Source organism: Otolemur garnettii, unplaced genomic scaffold, assembly GCF_000181295.1.
Source record: "Otolemur garnettii isolate 467f Iridium unplaced genomic scaffold, OtoGar3 scaffold00036, whole genome shotgun sequence".
In the NCBI taxonomy this organism is placed as follows: domain Eukaryota; kingdom Metazoa; phylum Chordata; class Mammalia; order Primates; family Galagidae; genus Otolemur; species Otolemur garnettii.
In genome coordinates, this window is record NW_003852431.1 from 10,807,978 (window position 1) to 10,825,687 (window position 17,710).

At 39.5% G+C, this 17,710-nt stretch overlaps 1 protein-coding gene across 2 annotated transcripts in view; it reads left to right on the forward strand.

The window, feature by feature from the left end:
• TBC1D4 (TBC1 domain family member 4) overlaps positions 1-17,710 on the forward strand; it is a 71,977-nt gene that overhangs the window by 9,949 nt on the left and 44,318 nt on the right. For both annotated transcript variants that reach the window (XM_023513194.1, XM_023513195.1), the window contains exons 4-7: positions 2,188-2,320; positions 6,328-6,419; positions 6,688-6,798; positions 9,906-10,025. In XM_023513194.1, coding sequence (XP_023368962.1) covers positions 2,188-2,320; positions 6,328-6,419; positions 6,688-6,798; positions 9,906-10,025 — 456 coding nt within the window. The remainder of the gene's footprint in view (positions 1-2,187; positions 2,321-6,327; positions 6,420-6,687; positions 6,799-9,905; positions 10,026-17,710) is intronic.

The window sequence follows — 17,710 nt, forward strand, 5'->3', positions numbered from 1 at the left end:
AGAAGTATAGGAGCTGATTCTAGCCAAATGAGCAAATGTGAGAATTCACACACAGTATAGAACGTATTAGGTGGGCTAAACAAATCACAAACATGAGAACATTTCAGTATGTGGGTGATTGAGTAGACACCGAAGCAGACCATTGCCTTGTTGTTAACCATAGTTAAAATAGGAATGACCTTTGTTCTTTTTTGGATAGTTTGAAATTTAAATTTTCCTGGAGAATTAGATTAAATCATCTCTTTAAGTCCTTACACATTCTGAGATCCTTGGATTTATTCTAAAATGCCATAAAATACCTAAGATTGGTGTAAACTATAAATGTTTATGAATAATTATTTTTATTATGGATTCTCCCCACTTCCCATCATAAATTGGCCTTCTCTATCCCATTTCATGCTTTTCATGGGGAATTTAGTTTTGCCAAGAATAGCACAATTTCTGTTTGTGTACGGTTGATTTATCTTTGCCTTTTCATTGCTTTTAATCTTTTGATATATTTATGATTTTGTTGTTGTATCTAGACTAAAATTACTAAGTTATTCATGGTACACTAACTTGACCTTTTAGTTGCACTGACCCCACAATAGAATTTGTGCCTCATGTGGAAAAAGTGGGGGATTTTAGAGAATAAGACATTTATAATTTTAGAAGTCAAATAAAAGTTTTAGTAATATTTTTGGCCAGGAGAAGGTGGTAGCCACATGTCACACCATTGAAACTGCCTCTTCTTGTTTCATCTAGAAATAGGGAAGAAAACACCCAAGTTCAACATTTCTACTGGAGACCTTTTACAAGGCAGTATTATTAAATAACAAAGCTTTTTATATTATCAGGCAGATTACTAAACCCTTCAGTGTCTTAAATAAATGAGAAACAAGAAAATAGAAATCAATAAACATCTGAATAATAATTGAAATAGCTTTTGGGTACATAACAAGGCAAATGAAATCAAAATGCAAAGACATTAAACATGTAGTGTTTTTATTTCCAAGAATTAGAAATCGTTATTTTTTGGTTGCAGACTAAAACAGTTTATGAATAATTCATTATTGACAGAGTGAGGTGAAATTACTTATAAGCCTTTTTTTAAAGGTCATTAGTATAATAAAACATGATTGAATAATGACTCACGACTTCATATTTCATCTCTCCTTTCAGGAGTATTAGAAAAGTGAAGTTTCTTTTTCTCTTCTATTCTTCATACACTCAAATGCAGAAGTAGATTAAATCCTTAAAATAATAACTGATTCTTAAACCAGCCCATAGGGAAAGGGAAAAAAGAGAATTAAACACATGGTTTACCAAGCATGGTAAATGATTTTGAATAGCAAAGCCAGTGTGGATGAGTCTCTTCCTGCTCAAGTAGCTCTGCCATGCAAGTTTCATGATTTGATCTAAGTCCTTTGGAGGGTGGAAGAATCACACCTTCCATGGGTGACCGAGTCACAGAAAGGGAGATATAACCTAAGTGGGTTTAACAGTGCATGAGGATGAACCCTGTTTGGTTTCAAAGCAGCAACCAGGAAAGTCTCGATTCGCATTTCTCGACTGTATCAGTGGAAGAGCAAGAAAGAAGCTGGCTGGTTGTTCCTCAGCTGTGGGCTGGTGGTGGGACCAGCTTAGACACCATGATGTCAGGCCTTGTCAGTGTCACAGATCAGAAGAGGAACGATGACAGGGCAGAAGTTAGAGTTTGAAAGAACTCATTTCCCCCAGAACGTCACTTAAACACGTTTTGTTTTTACACTAAAAGTAATGTAGAAAAATAAAGTAGGATACCTATCCCCAGAACTGAGTGTTGAACCTATCCTGTTGCTCCTTATGTGTGGCAGATGAAACTTCCTAAGGGGTCTTTATCTGATAAACCATGTAATTAAACAAAGACCTGATACACTAATGAAACCAGAGTAGTGTGGTTCCCAGTGGGATTTGAAAACAGCATTCGAGTAACAGATCAGTCCTTTATTACATATATTGAGACGGTCTTATTTCATCCAGTTTTTAGTTATATGTATGAAAAGTCTAACGTCAAGCCTTAATATGGTCCCTCTGCCAGCTCTGTAGTTACCAACATTCAGTTATGTATTGTTTAGTAGCATCAACAAAGGCTCACGGAGCTGATGAGTTTTTAGCACTACCATGAAGGCAAACTTTCACGGACCTGAGTCTTGTTTCTTCCTGTAGGTTGATGAGGTCATGCTGACTCTGAAGCAGGCTTTCAGCACAGCTGCCGCCCTGCAGAGCGCCAAGACGCAGATTAAGCTGTGTGAGGCCTGCCCCATGCACTCTTTGCATAAGCTCTGTGAAAGGATCGAAGGTACAGTATGATGTGGCCTTGGCAAAAGATGAGTTTGCTTTGGCATTTGGGAAATGAGAAAATCCTTACTGTCCTTGAATAGTTCTTTGTTTCTATGTGAAACAAGAACCCAAAGAGTCATTTCTCATGTCCAGTCAAATTTAAGTGTGCTGTCAGTCTCTGCTGTGTGCTTGACTTTCTCTCATGTCCTTCCCTTTCTTTTTTCCCTTTTGAAGACAAACTCAAGGAAGGACTTATATTTCCCACAGTTCTTAAGACTGCTATGTACATAGTGAGAACTGGCCAGATATTTGTTGGATGAACAAAGAGAGGCAAAACCCATCACAGAGTCTATTGTTTATTTAATATTCCCACCCTACCCCCCCAGTTAACTGGTGATGTGTTCCTTTTTTAAAAGTTTAGAACTGTAATGAAACTTGCTTGGTTCTTGAGAGACACTTGCAAGTGAAAGAGATAATAGAGGTGATATTACAAAGGTTTCCTTTCCTTTCCTTTTCCTTCTGTTTATGGAGAGAGAGTCTAGCTCTGTCACCTGGGCTAGAGGGCCATGGCATCAGCAGAGCTCACAGCAACCTCAAACTCCTGGATTTAAGAGCTCTTTCTGCTTCGGCCTCCCAAACAGCTGGGATCGTAGGTGTCCACTGCATCGTCCAGCTAATTTTTTCTATTTTTAATAGACATTGGGTCTCACTCTTGCTTGGGCTGGTCTCGAACTCTGAGCTCAAGGGATCTACCTGCCTTGGCCTCCCAGACTGCTAGGATTATAGGTGTGAGCCACCACACTCACTCCCTTTTTTTTTCTTCCCTAGATGGGGTCTTGCTCTATGGCCCACGCTAGACTGCAATGATGTTGTCATGCATGAATAGCTCACTGCAACCTCAAACTCCTAGGCTCAAATGATCCTTTTGCCTCAGCTTCCTGAGTAGCAGGGATTATGGTGCGTGCCCCATGCCCAGCTAATTTTTTCTGTGTTTAACAGAGATGGGGTCTTGCTCTGCTGCCCAGGCTGGAGGCAGGACTTTAAAAAATGTGTTATAAAGGAGGACGGAAGAGCTTGAGGAAGAGGTGACCCTGAGATTCAACTTCCCTTTTTTCTCATTATTTCTTACTAATAACAGACCATGAAAACAGTTGCACAAGAGAAAAAATACAGGTTTATAAACACTTGTTAAATGTCTACTCTGGATCAGGCATTATTGTGCTAGGTGCTAGGAGACAGAAATGATGGAGACGTGAACTGTGCCCCCCAGAGGCTTCCAGTCTAGATTGGAAGAAACACGTGAGGTAATAAATGCAATTCAGTATGATGTGTGTTATAATAGATGAGAAAAGTGCAAATTATTCATAAAAAAAAAGAATGGCCTAGAGACATTGCAAACACCAATCGTGATTTCTATTCAATAGGCAGAATCATAGGCACTGGCAATATCAGCGATGACCAGCAATATTTATTGTGTGTTTGAACCAAACTGTGTGATCAAGACCTATTTCCATGTACTATTCAGATTCAAAAATGTATAATTATGATTTTCAGAATGCACATTATTTTCAAACAATATAAAGCATTTACAAAAATGAGACCTTCTTTGATGTATAGCCCAAGGAGCATTATAAATCTGTGTGTGGTGCCGAATTACTTAGGACATGGTGTTAGGTCAGTTAGCTCTGCAGAAGGAAAGAGATCCATCACACTCATCTTGATCAAAGTGCATTTTAGATGGATCAAAGTCTTCAGGTAAACAAAGAAAATATTAAAATCATTAGAAGAAAACAAGAAGGATATTCCCATTCCTTGAAAAAGAAGGTTTTGTTAAGACACAAAAATTGAAAAACTATTAAAAGACACTGCTAGATTTGACTTCCTGGAAATTTAAATCATTTTACATGCCAATTACTGCTTATTTGGAAGTCAAATGATAAGTAACAAAGAAGGAGATAGCAGGGTGGCTATCCTAGTGTCCCAGGCATGCCAGACAGCTTACTGCTTCTCAGTGTCAGTAATTCACTAGTCACTGGTTCCAAACTGGAGGGAAGAAGGCCGTCAAATCAGATTCATGGTGAGGGAGCGTGTCAGCCCTTTCCAATCCTTCAGTTGAACAAGAGGAATAAAGAGAGTTTCTGGGCTATGAATGTAGTTCACACGACTCCTTTCTTTTTCTTTTTCTCTTTTTACAAGAGCACCTCAGATGAGATTGAATCAGTTCATTTCAATTAGCTGTCATCTTGTGTTTTTCTAGAAACAAATACAATTAGAAAACTGCGCAGTGTGCTCACAGACTATCACATTGTGCTTAAATTCTGGAATGCAACTTAGCAGAATAAAGTGTAAGTATGTTTAGTCAATTATGTTGTCTCTTTGTAAATAAAAATAACGAAGAGATGGGAGACATTCAAGTTATGGCCTGACGTCGTGTAATGTATTTAGTAGTAACCTGGGAAAGGAAGCAAAGGTAGCCTTGTAATGGCTTTAAAACGCCAGTCTACTTACTAAGTTTATTATTATGTATAGCTAGATGTTGTCTTTATAATCAAAATATAGTAGCAGTCCTGTAGGTAGCACCTAACTATGCAATGACTATCTGTTCTTTCAAAATGGATGGTAAGTTGAATCATTGTGAATTACACTTTTTAAAAAAAAAAATTATAAAAACAAGAATGCTTTCGTGGAAATTTCCCCCAAATTTAACACCAACTTCTATATAAGAGCAGAACAGCTTTATATAAAGAAGTAAACAATTTCTCAGTAAGATAATGAAGGAGTTTGGGGTCACCAGAAGAGGGGGTCTTGGCGCCAGGAATGAAGAGGCTTGACACACAGTCTGTGCAGAGGGACTGAGGAACTCTGGGAGGAGCCTTCCCCAGTTAACCTGGGTCTGTGTTTATTATCACAAAGTAGGAAAAAGTAGTTAAAAGTTACTTATCAGGCATCAGTATTGAAAGGGGGAATATGGAAAGTGTCAGGCACAATGTCTCCGATTTGTTTTCTAAAATCTCAGACTTTGAGCATGACCTCTGCTTCCAGCATCAAGAGACCTTTGGAATCTGGAGACTCTTCACCATTACTATTATTGCCACACCTCACGTACACATGCTCTCCAGAGGCCAGTTTTCTGATCTCCTGCACGCACACAACTCACATGCCATTCTCGAGATTCTCTAGGTCTCTTAAGCGGGAAGCGAGTCTTATGCTAAAGATCAGGGCTCAGTTTCCTCTACAAAATGGTAACACTGAAGGTGTTAATACTAATGCCGTTCTTGAAGCTTTATTGCCATAGGGCAGGAGCTACACGAGGAGGAGAGATCTCTAAGCTGCAGTCCCTGCCTTTTACTATGATTATCCTTTCTTTGCTATTTATTTTTTGTTGGTTTATTTACTTTAAAAGGCAAATTTAAATATATCAAGAGACATAATTCTATACACAGAGAGTCTCACTGTGTTGCCCAGGATACAGTGCAGTGGCCATTTATGGCCACAGTCATAGTGCACTGGGCCTCCAACTCCTGGGCTCAAGCAACACTCCCGGCTCAGCCTCCTGAGTAGCTGGGACTAGAGGCACACACCACTGTGCCCAGACTTGTTCTTTCTCCTTAAATATCAAGTTCTAAGCTTCGAAATTTTTACGATCAAGACTAGCATTTAACCTTTATTTCCCTGCCATGTCCTTGTTAATTAACACGTTAATTGACCTGTGCGTATCTAGGGTGGCTAAGTTTATTAGTACCCTAAGTGGTATCTGGTTGTGCTTGGCATCATTTAGAAATTTGTTATCAGTAATTCTAACTCCAGGGTCACTGCAGGGAGCTATTGATTTTGGTAGAGAGATTTTTCATATTGTTTTAGTGATTTCGATGTAGGACTTCCAGGTTTGTTGTAGGCAGGAACACGTCTCCTTGAGAAGATTTAAATTCGGAGCCTGCTGGGGAAGGATGAAGTGTGGCACATTATATATGCCTAGATCTTTGCTGCTGGGCTCTGTTTAATGCTTTCCCTCATCGTTTTCCTTAGGTCTGTATCCCCCAAGAGCCAAGCTGGTAATTCAGAGGCATCTCTCATCACTGACAGATAATGAGCAAGCTGACATCTTTGAAAAAGTTCAGGTAACATTGTTCGCAGGTCTCATAAATAAGATATAAGCAGTGAGAACTGGATTGTGTTTTTATGAGTTACTTTCTTCATTCCTCTGCTGGAAGTTAAAGACGTGTGTGCTGTAGTACTCTCTGGGTACTAGAGTGCCCCTGTTACCTTAGCTTCTGAGTGCAGGTAAAACTCTGACCTTGCTTTACTTTTGTCTGCCAGACAAGGTAAAATAAAAGCAGAGAAGCTGTGTTGCCTTACTGTGCGTGCTTTGGTTTGTCTGTTGAACAGAAAATGAAGCCTGTCAGTGACCAGGAGGAAAATGAACTTGTGATCTTACACCTGCGGCAGCTGTGTGAAGCCAAGCAGAAGACGCACGTGCACATTGGAGAGGGCCCCTTGGTGAGGAGATATTTCCCCCTTGTTTTTGTTTATGGATCTGGTTAAATGTCACGGAAGATGGGAAAGGAGTTTTTCCCTTGGACGCTCACATCTTCTTTGGGACTCAAGTACTATCAGAATGTTTTCTTTTTCTTTTTTAAAAGCATTCTACTTGTTTTATCGTAAATTTTAGCAGGTTACTGACACGTTGAGCTAATGGAATGATGGTTTAAAATATAAAATAGACTGGACAGGTGGCTCACGCCTCTAATCCTAGGGTGGATTGCCTGAGTTCACGAGTTCCAGACCAGCCTGAGCAGAAAGCAAGCCCCCGTCTCTACTATAAATAGAAAAAGTGAGGCAGGAGGATTGCTTGAGCCTAAGAGTTGGAGGTTGCCGTGAGCTATGATGATGCCACAGTACTCTACCCAGGCTGACAGCTTGAGACTCTGTCTCAAAAAAGTAAAATAATTTATTTTTGGTAAAAAAGCAGTATGGGACAAATATTTATGATCTAGAATGAACATACAGCTGGGCACAGTGGCTCACACCTGTAATCCTAGCACTTTGGGAGGCTGAGGTGGGCAGATCACTTGAGCTTAGGAGTTTGAGACCAGCCTGAACAAGAGTGAGACCCCCATCTCTACTAAAAAAAAAAAAATAGAAAAACTAGCTGGGCATTGTGGTGGGCACCTATAATCCCAGCTGCTTGGGAAGCTGAGGTGTGAGGATCTCTGGAGACCAAGAGTTTGAGGTTGCTGTGAGCTGTGATGATGCCATGGCACTCAACTCCAGGGCAACAGAGTGAGACTCTGTCTTAAAAAAAAAATGGAATGAACATACATTTTTAAATTATATTAATCTATTATTCTATTTCAAATTCTTCAAATGTTCAAATTCTGAACATTTTATTACATCAAAAGCTTAGACTACACACATGAAAAGAACCAAAGCAGCAGTAATATTGGATAAATGGCACCCGAGCTGCCAGCTAAAGGATGGCATTTTTGTGAACGTGGTTTGGAGTTAAAGATGTGTGTGCGGTAGTACTGCCTTACTGTGCTTGCCAAATGATTAGGCCGAATGATTCTGTCTTGAAAAACTTATTTGACTCAAGAAAGAGGCTGAAATACTGCCCTGGAGAGGTGAGGAAGGGACTAAGGGAGGAGCTATTTAGGAGACATCAACATTAGGACTTAGTGACAAACTGGAAGGATCTGCAAGGAAGGGAGAGACTTCACGATTTCAGCTTTGGGGACTTGATGAGGTAGGAAATATAGAAAGCAGACTAGAGGGGGGCAGGGATGAGAATTGAAAAGGAGGAGCAAGTGTGGAGCTGTGTTTGAGACTTGATTAGAAAAATGGATTTGGTGGCCTGGACGAATCAGAATGGATGACGTAATTAAGGAAGACGCACAGTCAAAGGACGTGTGCTGGGAGGAGCATTTCTTTGTGATGGAGGCGCCGAAGGTCACAAAGGAGGAGATTTCAGCGCTTTTCTCTTATGCCTTCTTGCCTGTAGTTAAGTTTCTCTCTTCCTCTCTCTGCTTTATTTCCTTCCATATATTCAGCTGGTGTTTGCTGAGCAGCCACTTGTGTCAGGAGTTGTGCTAATGCCAGTATGGTTTCTCTATTTCGGTCATGTTATTTGTCTGGAAGCCTTAGCTATACCCTAGGCTCTGTCCAGCCCATATCTGTATCCATTGTTTCCTTTTTTTCTTGGTGGGGCCATAGGTCTTCATCGGTAACTTCTTAAATGATCTCCGGAGCCAGCATTAGTGAGGCTTCTTTTTTTTTTTGAGACAGTCTCACTATATCACCCTCTGTAGTGTGCCATACATAGATAGCATCACAGCTCACAGCAACTTCTTGGGCTTAAGCGATTCTGTTGCCTCAGCCTCCCAAGTAGCTGGGGCTACAGGCACCTGCCACAATGCCTGGCTATTTTTTTGTTGTAGATGTTGTTGTTGTTTGGCAGGTCTGGGCTGGGTTAGAACCTGCCAGTCCTGGTTTACGTGGTCGGCGCCTTAGCTGCTGAGCTACAGGTGCCGAGGCTTCTTAATTGCCTGCTGAGTGTGCCAAAGCTTCACGTTGACTTTGGTCTTTCAGTCTCTGATTTCCCTATCCTTTAGATGTTTTCTGAACACTCATTACGGATAAATCTCCCTATGACATTACTTTCATAGTAATTCCCCTCTCCCTGTGAATTCAGACAAGCGATTTTTCCTATTTAACTAGCACTTAAAAACGTTTGGAGTTTTCTCCTGTCTTAGTTTCTTGTGTAAACTTCTATTTTAACAAATATGTGCACTGGCTCCCTAACCTTAAGCAATCCAGTCTGTAATTTTGCCAACACCCATCTCTGCTTTTAGGGAAGACTTTTTTCCTGGGTCTGGATCCTTTGCATCCTCTTCTTCCTATCCACTGAGGCCTATAGCCCATCTTCAGACTTTGACATTTGATACCCACATATGCTTTGAGTTGTTATTCCCTCCCCGAGAAAATTACAAGATTTCTCTCCTGAAGGTTTTCTGGCACTAAAGACCATGTAATATACGTAGTAGTTGTTTTCTTCAATGGGGTAAAATGTATGCCGAACTTAATATAGTGGACATATCCTAAATTGTCATGTAGTTTGATTCTATCAGTGAATACTTGTTGATCTGAAAGATGAGTGAAAAAATTAAAAACTAGAATTTTAGCAGAAGAATTAGCAGAATCCAGTTTTATTTGGAAGATGCTTTGATTTTTGTAACTTGTATCCTTTATATTTTGATATAAAATATGTGCCTTAGAAAGTGATAATTTTAGTTCTTAGCCAGAGTAACAGCAGTAAAAATTGACATCTTAAGTTTAATTATTGTCAAATGTAGCAGGAATGTATTAGTGGAAAGAAAAGGCATGAAGGAAAGATCTCGTATCTGTCTTTATTACTTACAATATTAAAAAAACCCCTTTTTTTTATAATCTTTGTGTTCACGTCATGGGACTTAACGTCATTACTTCTTATTAGGGCTACTAAAGAATTTTTGTGTTTTTTTTAATAACTTAGTCTAAAGCCTGTATTTAAAGCCTCATTTAACCTTGAATGCTTCCAAATGAAAATCTATCTGTTTTTTTTTCTTTAGACTATTACAAATAGCACAGTCCCAGAAAATGCGACAAGCAGCGGAAGGTTCAAACTTGACATTCTGAAAAATAAAGCTAAGAGATCCTTAACTAGCTCCCTGGAAAATATCTTCTCAAGGGTAAGATGAAATTGAGGATTTTTAAAAAGGTGTTCATGCCTGTGTTTTCTGACTGTTTTGTTTCACTTTCAGCTGACTCATAGAAGATTTCCTTTTTTAAAAAAGAAAAACTACTAATATGACTAAATTAGTTATCACTTGTTTAAGATCTCTCAAAATAAATTTTCTTCTGAAATCTAGATATATTCTAGGGCCTCTGTTATGTGAATTTGGGCAGTAGAGATTTAGTAGCAAAAATAGGTATGTACAGAAAAGGGAAATACAATGTTAATTTCTGATACTATAAAACTTTTTTTTTTTTACAGTGAGCTAAGTTTAATTTATTATTGAGGAAAAAAATATATATGTATTTGCTTTTTGCAAAGTTTCTTTTCTTTATTGTTTGGGATTCATTGAGGGTACAAAGAATTAGGTTATACTAATTGAGGTTGTTAGGTAAAGTCCCTCTTGTAATTGTGTCCTGCCCTCAAGAGGTGTGCCGTACACCGTGACCCCCCACCCCCTACCCCCTCCTTCCTTCCCTCTCCCGATCCCTCATGGCCCTAACCCCACCTTGTATTAGCTCATCTGCTGCCTTCATATTAGAATTGAGTACATTGGATGCTTGCTTATCCATTCTTATGATACTTTATTAAGAAGAATGTATTCCACTTCCATCCAGGTTAATACAAAAGATGTAAAGTCTCCATCTTATTTAGTAGCCTAATAGTATTCCAGGGTATACATGCCACAGCTTGTTAATCCATTTCTGGGTTGGTGGGCATTTGGGTTGCTTCCACATTTTGGAGACTGTAAATTGAGCTGAGATAAACAGTCTAGTGTAAATGTCCTTATGATAAAAGAATTTTTTTCATTCTGGGTAGATGTCTAGTAAAGGGATTGCAGGATCAAATGGGAGGTCTAATTTGAGTTCTCTGAGGTTTCTCCATATGTCCTTCCAAAAACCTTATATTAGTTTGCAGTCCCACCAGCAGTGTAAAAGTGTTCCCTTCTGTCCACATCCACGCCAGCATCTGCAGCGTTGAGACTTTGTGATGTGGGCCATTCTCACTGGGGTTAGGTGATATCTCAAGGTGGTTTTGATTTGCATTTCTCTGACAATCATAATGGGAAAAACTTTTTTTTTTAGACAGAATGTCACCCTGTCACCCTGGGTAGAGTGCTGTGGATACAAAACTTAAAAAAAAAATTTCCCATGTAAAGTTATAAAGAAGCTCTTTTTGCCCATTCTTAGGGGCTGATAAAAAATTCTGGAAATAGTATAAATTAATGGAAATTTATTTCATTTAGTAAATTTATATATTGCTTTTAAAAATAAACAAAATGCTTCCCTTTGCACTCATTTTCATGTTCTTAATTCAATCTTAAAGCTGTTAGGTGAGGTCATGCTAGGCAGGGCATCTCGGGGCTGCGGGGGAAATATTGACTCAGAGAAGGGAGACATGCCCCTACAGGGTACAGAGTGGAGGGGGGGCCCGATGCAGAGTATGGGAGCCCCATATGGTGAGGAGGGTAGCAGCAGAGGAGGACACCTGGTTTGGGAAGTCAGAGGAGGTGGGAAAGCTCAGTGTCGTCCGAGCCAGAATGAAGGGGAGAAGGCACTCATGGAGAAGGGTGCCTAGTACTGCAAGTGTATCTGAGCAGGGTGAACTGCCCACGTGTTGGGGTGGCAGCCCCAGTGTGGGGTGTGGCAGCCTGTGTGGGGCCAGGAGAGTGTCCATGCAGTGGCAGTTCTGGATCTTGGTCACACACAGGATCAAATAAGTAAATAAATTAAGGGTGTGGGATCCAGTGTGTATAAATGTGTACATATAGTCTCGCCTCTGTCCGCCAAGAGAACCTGGACACAGCTTTTGGATAAACACCAGATGATAAGCCTGATTGAGTGATGTGTAGCATCCAGGTTTTGGTTTCTATAAATCTTACTCCACTGCTTCTCCCAGGATTCCGAGAGAAATGACTAAGACCATGATAGCAGGGGAAGTACAAGATAAACCCGAACATCTTGGTGTTCTCCTTAGTAAGGAAGCACTCAAAGAAAGATGGTGATACGTCATAAAGACATAGATACCTTAGAAGGGCTCCTGCTGGTGACATCGTAGACAAGATGAGTGTTAAAATAAAACATAGCAACAGACCATCTAACTGGTTGCATAGAATAGGAAACCACGAGTCTATTCTGACTGCAAAAATAACTGAATACATTGGAAGTTTGATCATCAACAGGATATTTATTATGTGTAGTTAATATTCATTAATTACTAATGAGGAAACTAATTTTACAGTGCAGAAGGCTGGCACATACCACTTTCATCAAGGGATCAAATTGAACGAAATTAGCTTGAGACAAATTGAAACTCTCTGCCACCTGATCTAAAGAACCCAGCATTGCTTTTGTGGTTTTCCTGACAGAGGTGGCACCGGCACCTCATTCTAATATTACAGACCCCCCATGGAGGTCCAGTCTACAAAGTAACAAGCCTGATATCTTCAAAAGTGTCAGGTTCAGGGGCAAGTATGGTGATTCACATGTGTAATGCTAGCACTCTGGAAGGCTGAGGCACTTGAGCATAGAAGTTCAAGACTAACCAAATCAAGAGCAAGACCCTGTCTCTACTAAAAATAGAAAAATTAGCTGGGCATTATAGTGGGTTCCTATAACCCCAGCTCCTTGAGAGGTTGTGAGGAAGAGGATCCCTTGAACCTGGGAGTTTGAGGTTGCTGTGAGCTAGGCTGATGCCACAACACTCTAGCGTGGGCAACAGAGTGAGACTCTGTCTCAAAAAATAAAAATAATTTTAAAAAAAGCTATCAAGCCCAAGAGAGTCAAGAGAAGACTGAGAAATATTTCAGACTAAAGGAACCTAAAGCAACTGAAGTGGAAACATAGATTCTCCCATCCAAGTGCTAACCAGGCCCGACCTTGCTTAGCTTCCGAGATCAGACTAGATTCAGGGTGGTATGGCCATAGACAGAAACATTGATTATGAGTTGGATCCTTTTGCTCTGAAGGCCATTATTGGGACACATAGTGCAGTTGGAATGAAGTCTGAGGATTAAATGATGTTATGCTACCAAAGATAGTTTCCTGGTTTTGAAAATTATATTTTTTAAATTTATTTTTATTTTTTTTAAATTAGGTCATATTTGTGCACATTAATTCTATCATGGGATAAATGAAAATTATATTTTTGATATAGAGCAGAATGACATGGTTTATGGGAAATAAACACTAAAATATTTCAAGATGATGGATCTTATGTTGACAACTTATTTGCAAATGGTTTGAGAAAAAGAGATCTTTGTACTATTAGAATTTTTCTCTACGTTTGAGATGGTTTCAAAGTGAAAAAAGAAAAAGCGATTCTTATACACTTTTTTTTTATTGAATGGTAACTATGTACATTAATGCACTTCTGGGGTACAGTGTGGAGTTTTCACACACAATCCAAAACACTTCCATCAAACTTATAAACTTGCTCATCACACGCCTCTCATAGAGCCCACTCAGTGTGCAGCGTCTTTTTCTCCATATTCCCATGTTAATGAGTATCTTCGACTATCAATGGATCAGAAATCCTGTGCACTGCTGTCAGTAAGGCTGGTGCTTTGTGCCTAGTTTCTCTTATGTGAATACCTGGTAGTAAGACAGGTTGGGTGGCAGGTGTTTTTGCTTCTTGGAACAAAATTTTAAAATACGCTTTTGCGGACTTTTTTCAGAGTCTTTTGGCTCTTTTGTTAATACAGAAGATTTCATCCTCAGTCCATAAATACCTTCTTCACTGATCTCTAAATGCCTTTAAAGAGGCAAATGGGTGATATAGATTCTTAAGATTCTGAAGTTACCATTTAACTCTATTTGCAAATGTGTATTGTTATTGAAAACATTGTTTAGGTCTGTTTCACATTAACAGCATTATGGGACTATGTTTGGTCAAATACATTTAGAATTTTTCCCTGTCTATACAATAGACGTTAAAGTCCTGGTAACTTCTGCTGTCTGGTGTTCTTTCTTTTATTTCTTTGCTGTGGCTCAAAATACTTATATAGGTATTTCTCTTAAAGACTGAGATTCTTCTGATTTTATTAAAAGCCCTGGAGCAGGCATGGTCAGCTGTGAATGCCATTATTTTATCAGGAGAAAGCAGAATTTCTTAAAGAACATATGGAAGATTTGTCAGAAGTGTTAATACAGATTTTCGTACAATTTTCATGCTTGTTCTCCTTCAAAATCCATTAATTACTAAAACCCTGGCCCTCATCCCAGACCTATTTAATCAGAAAGTTTGGGAGTGGGGTCGAGTAATTTAGGTTTTAACAGGCCCCCCAGGTGGTGCTGGTGCAAGCTGAAGTCTGAGACCCCTTCCTTGGGATAAGTGTAATTCTTAAAGCACCAGCGTCATAAACAGCAATTGTGACCTGAATTGAACACAGTGTTTAATGAGAATTTTAGAACAAAGCCCATTTAAATAGGTGTCAGGAGACCGGAATGCTAGACCTGGCCCTCGCAGGTCTTTTCTGTTTTTGATCCCTGATGAATTATTTGCCTTTTCTGAAGTATGGATTCCCCATCTGTGACATGGACGTGCTCACACCCACTCTCTTCACATTATTGGGAGGGTTAAACGCCACTGTGTTAGGAAAAGGGGCACATGGTGGTATAGTCAGTGATAAGGTCAAAGCTACTGTCATTTACAAAATGGCAAAGGATATTTTGAATGTCCCCTTATCTCCATTGGCAGGGTGACACCCTGCCTAGTACTGGCATGGGTAGCTTTGAAGTCGCGTTTCCGCAGGCCTGGATTGCTGTGATGACTCTCACAGCAAGGGCGCAGCCCATCTATTTTAGTCAAGGTGCACTCTCTAGCTTTTGTGTCCCAAAGTGATGCCAAATGCCATAAATTTTGTGACCTAACAAGGTCTTGCTTGCTCTCTGATAACAGAGTGCACTCGTTGGGCAGGCTGGCAGCTTCCCAGGTTGTATTAAAGGTCACACCGCAGAAGGGGGTTTGCACACTGCTCCCACGTGTCAGATACCTTTTTCCTTCTCTGAGTTGCGTAGTAGAAAATTTACCTTCCAGTTATGGAGTTTAGCTCATAATTGCTGCTATTTTTAAATGTTGAAATAACTAATTAGCTAACTATAGTTGTTTATGAAATAGGATCCACTTTTAACATGCTTAGAAGCTCAGCTCATTAACCCTTAAAAAGTGGGCTGATAGGAAAAGGCCTGACTCATGAATTACCAGGTCATGATGTAGTAAAGCTGAAAAAGCTGTTCAAAGATGAACATCAGAATCATGGATTGTGGGGGTTGTCTGTTGCTTTTTATCAAGTTAAAGTATTTCAAAGGAGAAATATTCACTAATACAAAGAGCAAGACTTTGCAGAATGGTCCTCGCTTTGTGCTTGCTTGAGATGTAATAGCCATTGTCTGACTTGTTGGGATGTGTGAAGTGGTAGAGTATGATTTTAAGGTAAGTTTATCTTTGTGCACACACACACAAAAAAACCCACATAGATAAAACACCACTGTGAGTCAATTGTGTGATTAAGTTGCCTTTGGGGGATGGAGATGGTTTAGGACTCACCTGACTACTTTCCCTGCTGTGACCAAGTGACTTATTTGAGATAACCAGGCAGCCTGGTATGTAAGTCACAGCTAAAATAACAGAAACTCACCTGTTTTTCACTTTATTTTCCTCTCAGGTACACACACTAACCCAGATTTGCTATCAATGTAGTTTATGATTGAACTATTGCAGGGATAGCACAGAACTGAAGCCATGAAAGGATCTCGACGAGGTTCTGTGACATTTGCAGAATGCCTCTTAACCTATATGTATGCTTGTTAGCTTAATTTGCAGTTTTTCACAGGGCTCTGAAGGGGGTAGTATTGGATACCAGCTCAAGAACTTCATTTTTCTTTTTTCTTCTTTTGCTGTTTTTTTTTTTTTTTTTTTTTGGCTGTGGCCGAGTTTGAACCTGCCACCCCTGGTATATGGGGCCGGTGCCCTACTCCTTTGAGCCACAGGCGCCGCCCAAGAACGTCACTTCTCAGTCGTGCTTCCCATGTTCAGTTTGCTGCTCTTTCCTTTACCTGGCTACATGAACTTGGGCAATATAATCTATCAGCCCACAGTCTCCTTATCTGTGCAGTTGAGCTAAATAACTATCAGAATTGTTGTGAGGTTCAAATGGGATAAACCGGTGTAAAATGCTTAACATAGGGTATGGCAAATGATGAACGTTGGATAATATTAGATGCAGCTATTAATTTTGTTATTGTTATATTGTTACATAGTGAGATATTTATGCAGGTAAGAATAAATAATACTGCTTCTGTGGAAAAAAACCCAGGTTATTATTGAGTTAAAAAGTCATCGGAGACCAAGTAGAACTCTAAAAACTTTCTGATGGTAGATGTAAAAAGAAAAATCTAATAGAAGGCTAGGAAACTAGAGCAGAAAATAGAACAAAATGACGAATAGAAACTAGGAGAACAAGGTAAAAACTTAGAGGATCAGTCTGGAGCCAAACAGTGGGCGCTCCAGGAAGAGCAAATGCATGAGGGACATTTTCAAAGAAATAATTTTAACAGTTTCTCAGAGCTAATAAGCATGAGTTTCTAGATGTAGGAAACTCAGAAAATGCACAATAGAAGAAATGAGTAAAAGTCGTGGTTCGGCACCTTGTAAAATTTCAGAATGCCTAAGGGCAAGCTTAGATTCTGTTCCAATGAGAAATCACAGGTTGTACATACAGGCTCCAGAATTCCAATGGCATTCCACGTCTGAACCAAAGCACACTTGAGCAATGCTAACATATTCTGCAGGAAAATTTCTAACCAGAATTACATATAATCTACAGCCAAACTATTCATAAAGCAAAATGACATCTATAGATGTGTAATTTTTTTAAAACATTTACTTTCCATCTCCCTCATTCCTATGCCCCCCCACCTTGTATTAGCTCATCTACTGCCTTCATATTAGAATTGAGTACATTGGATGCTTGCTTCTCCATTCTTGTGATGCTTTGCTAAGAAGAATGTGTTCCACTTCCATCCAGGTTAATACAAAAGATGTAAAGTCTCCATCTTATTTAGTAGCTTAATAGTATTCCATGGTATACATGCCATAGCTTGTTATTAATCCATTTCTGGGTTGGTGGGCATTAGGTTGTTTTCACATTTTGGTGATTGTAAATTGAGCTGAGATAAACAGTCTAGTGCAAATGTCCTTATGATAAAATGTTTTTTTCCTTTTCTTCTGGCTGCCTAGTAATGGGATTGCAGGATCAAATGGGAGGTCTAATTTGAGTTCTTTGAGGATTCTCCATATGTCCTTCTCAAAGGGTTGTATTAGTTTGCAGTCCCACCAGCAGTGTAAAAATGTCCCCTTCTCTCCACATTCATGCCAGCACATGTAGCTTTGAGACTGTGATATGGGCTGTTCTCAGTGGGATTAGGTGATATCTCAGTATGGTTTCCTCTTGGGGGCGGGACACAATTATAAGACAGATTTTACCTAGCAATTGAAATCAGTGTAACCTAATTCTTTTTGCCCTCAATGAAACCTAAATAACAGGAAAAAAAAAAAAAAAAAAAACCATGATGTAATCCTTATACAATGTATCCATATAACAAAAACAATTGTACCACCTTATGTTTAGAAATTAGATAA